Genomic DNA, 10,651 nt, shown 5'->3' on the forward strand with positions numbered 1-10,651 from the left:
TAACTAATCTATTTCGCAAGCGACCACTTTTGTCCACTAGATGACGCAGAGACTTGTACAAAAGAGGAAGTTTAGTTTCAACAATAAATCCAGCAAGCATCGATTGGACCATAAATAACAAGAATACATCCAGCGTGCCCTCAGAGAGCGGAGAAGGGTACGTATATCTTTACAACCAGAAAATAAACAATATCATTATAATTTTTATTTTTTAGGATTTTGGGTGGAATAAAATGAACATACATTTTTCACGATAATTTCAAGAACAAAATCAATTGTAATGGTTAAGTTCACTATTTGGAAGTTCAAACGCGTCATGAAATATAAAACAATTAGTAAGTTTTATTGCAAAAAGAATTATGTTGCTTACAACACTTTATATGCGCTAATATGTGTAATTTAAATTTTTACACATTTATGATATTTCTAAATAATACTGATAGATTTTTTGAAAATATAATAGGAATCTTTGCTCAGAGCAATAGAAGTATCGCTATCACTATAGAAGTATCACTATCAGTCTTATCTATTTATTGAACACATTTATATAATATATCCTAATTTATATAAACCATATTTTGGTTGGATTCATGAAATCTGTATTAAATTAATTTCTTATAGTAAATCCATTACCATTTTTATTGAAACAAATTTTCTGACTTAAGAGATTATATACTGCTTATGAAAAAAAAAAAAAAACTCATAAAGGAAACACTTGTGTTTAAACTAATTATCTTGAAGTATATTTTGGAGATGATTAATACTATGTAATTGTATGATATTTAGTTGAAAAGAAGTCTGCGATTAATTTGATACATTGATAAACCTTAAGCTCTGTAATAACTCAATCTGAACCATATTATTTGTGTAATTGCTGAGTGTTAGTAAAGCCAATTTGTCCAGTCATTGGGCTGGACAAATTTCATCAAGGTTTGTCTGTCCACCTACTTGCCATATGGTAGCTCGTAAACAAACTGGAAATTGAAATTTTTGCGTGAAGCTTCATATACGAGCAATATTGAGTTCAATGATGGAGCAAGTCACTCCATGGGATCATTAGCGAATATTTTTACCTTAGTATTTTGGGTAACCATGATGGCAAAGAGATAAAAATAATAAATACATTTGTAAAACTGTACAAACATATGAGATTTTATCATGTCAAATGTCATACAACATCATCGCTTAATGATTGACGTGTAGACTTTAATTATTTTAAATTGTGTGAAACCCAACTTAATGAAAAAATGTTAATGTATTATGTAGCAAGATATCTGGAGAAAGATGATCAGTCTGTAGACTTTGCATGAAACCTCGTTTCTGTATACACAATAATAAATTCTGTGATCGTGCATTCTAGACATGGAATTTGGATGAGTATTAATAAGACCTTATCACTCAGTAGGCTATCACAATTGTTTTTTGTCAGACACAGGGCAGTAAATATTTTATTTCTGTATGATTGCAAGTATGTTTATATGCTCGCAGGTCATCTATATACTAAGATCACACACACACACACACACACACACACACACACACACACACACACACACACACACATATATTTGAAAATTGCATGTAACCTTTTTTATTTGCGTGACACCTTTTTTATCTGAACTACAGAAGTTCGAGTACCAAAACTTCAGTAAACCATACTCTTAGGATTTTTAAAAAGCAACATCTTAAGCAGTGTTGGTTATTATCGACAAAAATAACTTATAGGAGGAAGCAAAATCTATAAAGAAAAATAGTACTGGAATTTATATTTTATTTGTAGAGAAATAGTTTTTATGACAAAATTCTTCAAATAAAAAGTAGTAAATGTTTAAATGTATCCCATAGCTTTGAGACTAACTTCACATGAAAATTGAAGTTCAAGTATCTAATTTTAGATCAGACTCAAAGTGATAAGACTTCGTTAAGAAGGGCAGATTAGCCAGTTATTTAACCAGTTTTTATTCGTAGACTAAGAGAGATATTACATTAACCAAAGCAAATTTAAGTAAAGTAAAATATTTTTTACAAATCCAATTGCATCGTACGTGTATTGGCAAACTCAGTCAAAACTATTAAGTTTATACAAATACATCTACTTTTAGTGGTTTTTATGTTCTGGTTGACGGAGCTATTCCATAAAACCGAAAACTTCAATACAGATAGCGCTAGCTTAAGGCAAATCTAATTAGGGCAAAGACTCAATTAAGCCTCCACCCAATAATTGAATTGTTTCGGTAGTTTCTTTGTTTGCACATTATAATATTAGGCCTACCCGCTAACTTATTTGATTAGCACAGAAATAGTGTTGAACATCCACTTAAAAAATTTCATTAGTTATAGGGTTGAATAGTGATTAACATTATTAAGTATTAGGTCATTTTCATGATATAAAATAACCACCTCTGCATTCTGCCTTGTATTGTATTGTATTATCACACTTTACAACAAATCGTTCAATGGCAAAATCATGTACTTGAGCTATTATCGTCTGATGAGACGAAAAAACTTGATGTCGAAGAAGCTCAAAACGACCAATTTACTTTGTTTTAAAGTCAGTGATACCTAGATTACAAAGTATAAGACATTGCTTAATCCAGGTGAATTGACATTTTAAATAGCTCATCAGGTGCACAATTGAGTCCATTTTGATGTTAATAACACGAGTCCGTTTTGATGTCAGAACGGAGGAGTAACCGAGTAGGATTCAATGTGAAATAACATAAAAAAGGACTCTAATCAAATAAGATTTATTGACACCATTGAAACATTGACATTTTTCGGTGCAATTCGTATAACTAAAATAATACAGTACATGAATTATTAAAAAAATATTATAATTTAAGTGACCAATTTCAATTCTTTTTGATTAGGCTATAGAAGGACCTTCCAAAGAGATATAGTCTCATATCCTCTTAAAAATCGATGGGCTTTGGGAACTTTTGATACTAGGTAGTAAATTGTAAAATAAAATAGAACAAGATAAAAAAATTTGACTTTATAGAAGCAGTAAAGTAAATGCTTTCAGGAATTATAAGATCTTTAAGTATGGTTGAATAAGGGTGGTTCAGAGTATTAAAAGTTTTTAAATTTTGAGAGATGAAATCCAATATGTGATAAATTATTAAAGATGAGAATGTCAAGACTCTCTTTGTTCAAGAGTGCTCGCTACAACTATCTCTAGGTCCCAGTCTCCAGACACAACTCTAAGAGTTATCTTCTGATGTACAAACACTCACCATATTTGAATTGGTGGTGAAACCCCAGCAAATAATTCCATACGTAATCAAGGACTGAAAAATACCAAAATAAGCAAGTTTAAGAGCCTCTCTGTAACCGGCAGAAGCTAAACACTTCAGTACATAAATTGAAGAAGTTAATGTTTTTTAGAACATCTATATACAAGTCCTATTATAAAATACTTTAAATATGAATACCAACAAATTTATCAAAAGAAGGCTTTTGAAGACTATTATTTATAATTTGGATATGTGAACTATAACCTTGCTTTACAGATTCACATAACGTAACTGTTTGTGTTTTGGATATTTTAAGAAATAATTTGATTTTGTTTGAACCATTTGAACATTAAAGAAAAATATCAATCTACGGTTTGAGTCATTGCAGAAGAGGTGTTTGCTGTAAAAAGTAGGCTTGTATCATTGGCAAAGAATATGATTGAAGGATCACTGGTGAAATCCGACGGGCGCATGGTGGGTTGTAAATCGTTTACTAAAAGAAGAAAAAAATATTGGCCTCAGTATTAAATCCTGAGGAACACCTGTTTTCACACGAGAGAAACTCAGATTAAAATATTGCATGATTTTGGAAAATGTCGACGGACTTTAACAGATTAGAACAGTATGAAGAAAACCATTCAAATGCTACGTATCTGATGCCGTACCGGTGTAAATTATTCAGAAGCATTTGGTGGTAAACGACATCAATAGCATGGCTGTCACAAAAGAGACCTAGTGAGTGCTCACCACTTTTAAAAGAGCAGTGGATTTACTTCAGCAGTTTTAAAATAGCTGAGTATATACTTAGGCCAGGCCTGAAGCCGAACTGAGAGGGAGAAAGTACATGGTATTTTGTGAGAAATTTTGTAGTTTTAGTACAATAATCTCAACATTCTGGGAAAAAAATAGGTGTTATCAAAATGGGTCTATAGGAATTTACATCCTCTCGAACTTTCTCTTTGAAGACAGGAATAGTTTTTGATGCATTAAAGTCTTGACGGAAAACGCCAAATAATGATTATACATTATAGACATAGAAGAGAATATTTGACAATTAAACATAACATTGCTTAACCAATGAGGAAAAAATACCATAAAAACCTCTACCAAAACTATTATTTAGGGTCCTGATTGTCTTATCAACCTCTTCAGAGCTGATGGGAAAGACAAAGAATGATATCTCGTTAATAAGAATATTGCAGTGTGGGAGATAGTTACTCAAATGAATGGTTGATGGAGAGTTACTCATTAAACCAAGGAGCCACTCTACCAGGATCCACGAGCTGGTCACCCCTATGTTTGAGAGACCATTCGGGTTGCATACGAGGAACACCCGATTGTCTGCAGCCATCAACCAGCTGCAAGTCGCTCTCATGGAGTTAGCGCTATCACGTATTTTCTCTTCCGCCTGATTTAGTTTAGTTGATTTTATAAGTTCAGCGTAATCGGATTTTAACTGTTTGTAATATTCTTTAAAAAGATTATTTAATCTTTGTAAAACAAATGTGTCTTATAGTTTATTACGGCAACATTTGACTGCTGGTTTTAACCATTTAGGATTTTCATAGTAGACATTGATTAATTAACAAAGTTAAAAGAGTTCGTAAAATTAAAGACAAATCTATTTACAAATTGTTCAAAAACTTCTGTAGGCGTTTATTCACTATAGACGCTATCCCAGCTACCTTCACAGAAAGATGTCTAAATTTGACTTTTTTTTTTGAAAATTGCATTTAGTAATTTTACGTTTAATTTTTTTAATGTTATGAATTAATGCATAAGATTACCGACAAAAAGTGGCATTTGTGGTCTGGTAAATAGATGTCCAAGATCAGATTGGTACAGTAAGGAGGATAAGTTAGTAAATACGTTGTCAATGCAAGATACACCGTCAGATATTGTCCGTGTAATTTCGTGAATGCTTATTGTGCAATTAAAACTGGAAATTAAGTCCTCAAGAGCAAAGCGCTACTTTGATGGTTTAAGAAGATCCACATTGAAATCTCCGGCAACAACTAGACTGCAGCAGTCCCTGCTGAGATCATGGTTAATCTATCCTGCAACGTCAAGAAAAGTGTCCATTTTACCTTAAGGGGATGGAAACAAGTCATTTAAATTCAGTTAAGGATATCGCAGATACCTCTATATGCCTTTCCAGACTGCGCCACACGAGGTCCTCGCGGGGCCTGACAATGGATGAAATGGTATTTATTTATTTATCTCAACGGTGATCAACAATGTTATACAAATACATACATAAACGATGACTAGTGTGAACAAAAACGTGTCTAGTTAAATATATAAATTTGTGGCAGCAAAAGAGTATCAAAATACAATAGCAATACAATGCTTACAATACCACAAATATATTCTTTGCAACAGAATTGAAAGTTTTGAAATTCAACACCTACATTGCAATAAATATATAAATTAGCGACAGTATTAACATTTTATAAGATAAAAACCAAAAACTTTCTCAACAAAAGTAATTCTTATGTACAATGCAATTAACATTTAAACTAGCAACAGGCTTAACATACTGAAAAATAACAATACTTAAGTAACATAAATAATAACAGCAATGCAATGAGAACAATGCAAATAGAATATATAATTGATAACAGGAATAAATAAATATTTCAAGAATACAATAACCGCGCGCGCGCACACACACACACACACCCACACACCCACACACACACACACACACACACACACACACACCACACACACACACACACACACACACACACACACACACACACACTCTCTCTCTCTCTCTCTCTCTCTCTCTCTCTCTCTCTCTCTTTCTTTCAAGGCTACAAGCTATTTTGTACTTTAGGTTTGAAGGCATCACAAAAAGATCCGAGGATGTCTATGCTGTTGTCCCGGAGATTTCCTTCTCTCGAGACCCTGGGAATTGAGCTCATGTAGCTGTACCTTTTATTCTGGATTCGCCTACCAAAGATGTCTCTCAGCCTAGGCCCTCTAGGCACACTGTAGTCCAATAACTTAGTCAGCTTCGAACAGTCAGTGTCACCATTTACTATCTTGTACAAGAAGATGAGATCATCAGTCCGTTTTCTTTCTTGTAGAGGTGCAAGGTCGAGGCTGCGTCTTAGTTCAGCAACTGGAGCGTCCATATATTGAACGCCTAGATGAAGACCGTGAATTCTCAATCCTCTTGTTTTGATTCTTTTAATAGCCTCTATGTGAGTTTTGTAGTAAGGGCTCCACACTATCGAGGCATATTCAAGAATAGGCCTGATTACTGTTCGGTAAAGGAAGTCCAGTGTGTTGGCAGAGCGGAAATTTTTGGATGCCCTGAGAACAAAACCCAACATTGCAATGGCCTTATTACAAATATGGGAAACATGGTCATGAGGATTAAAATGTGTATTCACAACTACTCTAAGATCTCTGATACTGGTGACGTGTTTCAGGGCTGAGTCATCCAAGGAATAATCAAAACGGATCACATCTTGACTACGGGAGAAAGAGAGAACTGCACACTTCTGAATTTTTAATTCCATATCATTTTCCTTGCACCAATGCAAGGGTAGCTCGAAGATAGTTGCGGTTTTCGACGCAGTTGTATGTTGGAAACTCGTAGTGTTTTTGAAAGTACCAACATTTTTTGGACTATCTGCATCTGTCACAGCAAGTGTTTCAATTTCAGTGTAATTTTAAACGTTTATACTGGAGTCGTAAAATTAACATTGTTGTATTTTGCTAAGCTCTTAGATTTTTCGTTAGCTTTTTTGTAATATTTTGCATACGATCAATGAGACTCAATTGCCTGTCAGTTAATTCACGTATTATAGCTATAAAATCATGTAGTGTCTTGAAACAATCATCATCATCAGTCTTTGTTCCGACAGCGTATCTTAATTATTTATTTATTAAGTCAAATACTAACGGAGATAATTGCAAATTTGAAGAATTTTCACTAACCGAAGAGTTAGAAATCAATTTATTTCCATAGTGGAGAGCTGAAGATTGAAGGCGAAAGTGATGTCATTGTAACAGGGTTTGGTCCCGTATGTTTTGTGTTGCAAACATTTAAAGTTGTTTTCTGTGCATCAATCTTTACAGACGTGCCATAATTTTTACTTAAGCAACGCCAACAGATCTCACCAGTAGGAAATGTTCTTGCCCCTCGATATTTTGTATCATTTAATAATAAGCACTCCTTGCCATTTTGTGTTTGTCCACAGAGAAATTCATTGGAAGTTAAAAAATTAGCAATAAAAATTGCGTACAATTTAAATTATTTTTGTTGCAAATTAAATATGCAGGTTGAATTATTACTTATGTTGGAATTAAATGAGTTATTTTTACTCGAAACATTAATCCTGAATGTCTTGAATGTCTCTACTTTAGACTTATTTACTTAGAACTGCATGAATGAGTTTAATTTATGATAAATCGTATATTATGATATAACATTATACATATCTCACGCGCGCGCGCGCACACACACACGCACACACACACACACACACACACACACACACACACACACACACACACACACACACACACACACACACACACACACACACACACACACACACACACACACACACGATATAATACAAACAAAACATTGAGGTCGATATTGTAAATTATATATATTTTGTACAAATGAAACAATGATTATTGTTTTAATATTCTAGGCGATGAGATTTTGAAAATCGATAACAATTTTTTAACATCCAGGACTTAATTTTTTTTAATACTAATTGAATAATTTTATCGTGTCAAATAACGATAGTCGTTGTTTTAGAAGATTCATTATTAGTGATAAGTCAGGGTTGGCTACATACAGAGAAGAAATAATGCTAAGGGGGTATGATTACATAAGACTTGCCAAAACGATCTATCTCACAGCTGAATACTTTCGTAAAGTGGTTGGCTATGGCTTATGGTCAGAAGAAAAAACTACGAATTATTGCCAAGTCTTTAAACTTTACGTTAAACTGTACTAACTATTTGTTAACATATGTGCTAATGATGGATTACTTATTGATCTCTATAATTTCCTATTTCAAAGTCCCAGGTTTTATGTTGGTGACTTTATTACTTACTATAGAAAGTTTTAATATTTATACTCTTAGATTAGCAACAAAACTATGGAATACACAAATATGAAACCACTCAAGTTTTTATTTATATTGATTATCCCAAAATGTGTTTTAGATTTCAATGAATAATGATATTTAAGAATATTATAAAATAATTGTATACTTTCCTGTACAAGCTGAATCAAGGTAATTGCAATGTACAGATCAATGTACAAACAGCCTTATGGGCTGAAGCTTACTGAGACGAAAAACTTAAATGTCTTTATAAGTTATTTGTATCAGTAAATAAATTATGTAAATTAAGAACTGTTTAAGACTATTCAAATTCAGTATATACATATTCTCTAAACGTCCGAAGAATTACACGCCATGTGTAAGAAACTCTTTGTATTTAAAACGTTATGTCATAACCTTAAACGAATTGTTCAAGAGAATAATGGAAAATCTGTATATATTTACAAAACAGATAAAAGACACAAACATATATACATGTTGGTTAAATGAATTTTAACTTATACCGAGTATTTGAATAATTTAATATTTTACATAACATTTTGTAATTTACAGAATAATGCATTATGCATGTATAGGCCTAGTAATGCATTAATTTTTAAAATGTAAATTTAAACTAAATGTGATCTAAGACTTCATCCATCAGGGCTTAGTTAGTAAAACACTGATAAGCTAAATAAGTTTCAAGTTTATGTGAATTCTGAATTTGGTTAATAGTTTTTAAAGAAAAAGAATTATAAAATCATTTTTTGTGCTCCATTGTGTAAAAAATTTTAGATTTGTATTGCTGTGATTTATATTCATTGTAATATGCAATGGAGTTACTGACTACCTAATGTAGTCTTCTGGACAGTTTTTAAAACACGATTAGTAAATAAAATTGCTGGAATAACAAGTTTATTTTACTAAGTCTCGGATAATATTTTGGTAAGATAATAGAAACATGTTTGGGTTCGATTAGTAAATTACATGTTATTCAGCTAGGTTTGCAACAAGGTTCATAACCAAATGTTGTTGAGATATTTAGATAGCACTTAGACAAGTACTTACTAAAATTTTTTTAAATTTTTTTTTAATGTTTTTTGAATATTACTCGATGTGCAATAAATAAATGCTGTGTAGTTGATGGTTGTAAAATATAGTGTTTTTGTATGATCCTGAAAATTAAGTAGCTATAGATTTTGCTTGATTAATGTCGCTCCTAGGGGTAAGATGTTTGTTTTACATCATATTACTATTTAAATTGTATTGGAATACATTATAATTTTGAAAAATAATTTAAATTTAATATGCAATTGAATCGTGAATTGTAAAAACCACATAACTCACATTTTGGTAAAAATGGGTTTTTTTTTTACATATTTGGATAGAATGAATGCAGATGCAAGTTTTAGTGTAAAAACAACACATCTGACATAACCACAACACATTGAAAAAATGGGCCTTGAATTTTGTGTTTGTTGGAAAAACCACACAAGTAACACTACTTATGTTGTTTTTACAACAAAGCAGTTGGGTGGTCCTGTAAAATCAGCTGTTTTAATTTATTGTTTTTATGTTTGTTAAGAAACAATGTTGTTGATGTGTTGTTAACCTAACCCTAGCTGTGTTCTATGAAGAATAAGCAATATGAGTGATTCGATAGATAGTGAAATGAACATTAATGAAGCAGCTGTCGCAGAGCTTATTGCACATAAGCGTAGATAAATTTTACAGTAAAATGCAAGAAATAACTGAGTTATTTACCAATGATGACACAGTTTATGGACTTAGTTTTGACTAAATGATGTGTGTTCAGCTGCCTGAAATACCAGTTGAGGATGTATTTTATCTTAGACAGTTAACAGTAAATGTTTTTTGTGTGACCAAAGTAAAGGACAACAGCTCTAAACTATATGTATATTACAAAGGCACATGTCATAAAGGGCCAAAGTGACCTCCTTCATTCATGACTAAATTCAAAATGGAATTAAGAGGAAAATACTAAAATTCTGTACCTCTTTTCTGACAATTGTGGAGGTCAGAATAAGAACCATAATTTGGTCAAGTATTTCAATGCTCTGGTTGGAATGAGCAAGTTTTGAAAAAATTGAACAGTTTTATCCTTTTGCGGGGCCATTCCTTTTTGCCTTGCGACCGAGCATTTGGTACAATAAAAAGAGCAAAGAAAAGAGTTGATAGAATATACACAATAAGATAACTAACCGAAATTATTGTAAACTCTCCCCTTGTTTTACAGTAAACTTGGTTGAAAAAGAAAATGTACTCGATTTCAAAAATTGGTGGCAAGCTTACTACAAGCAATCATGTATGTCT

At 32.3% G+C, this 10,651-nt stretch overlaps 1 protein-coding gene across 1 annotated transcript; it reads right to left on the minus strand.

Moving 5' to 3' along the window:
- Positions 1 to 6,055: 6,055 nt before the first annotated feature.
- On the minus strand, positions 6,056 to 6,769 carry LOC124358242. Its single transcript, XM_046810536.1, has one exon. It carries the CDS (start codon positions 6,767 to 6,769, stop codon positions 6,056 to 6,058), a length of 714 nt encoding a protein of 237 aa, XP_046666492.1.
- Positions 6,770 to 10,651: the final 3,882 nt, after the last annotated feature.

The sequence above is a fragment of the Homalodisca vitripennis genome, chromosome 3 (assembly GCF_021130785.1).
Source record: "Homalodisca vitripennis isolate AUS2020 chromosome 3, UT_GWSS_2.1, whole genome shotgun sequence".
NCBI classification, from domain to species: domain Eukaryota; kingdom Metazoa; phylum Arthropoda; class Insecta; order Hemiptera; family Cicadellidae; genus Homalodisca; species Homalodisca vitripennis.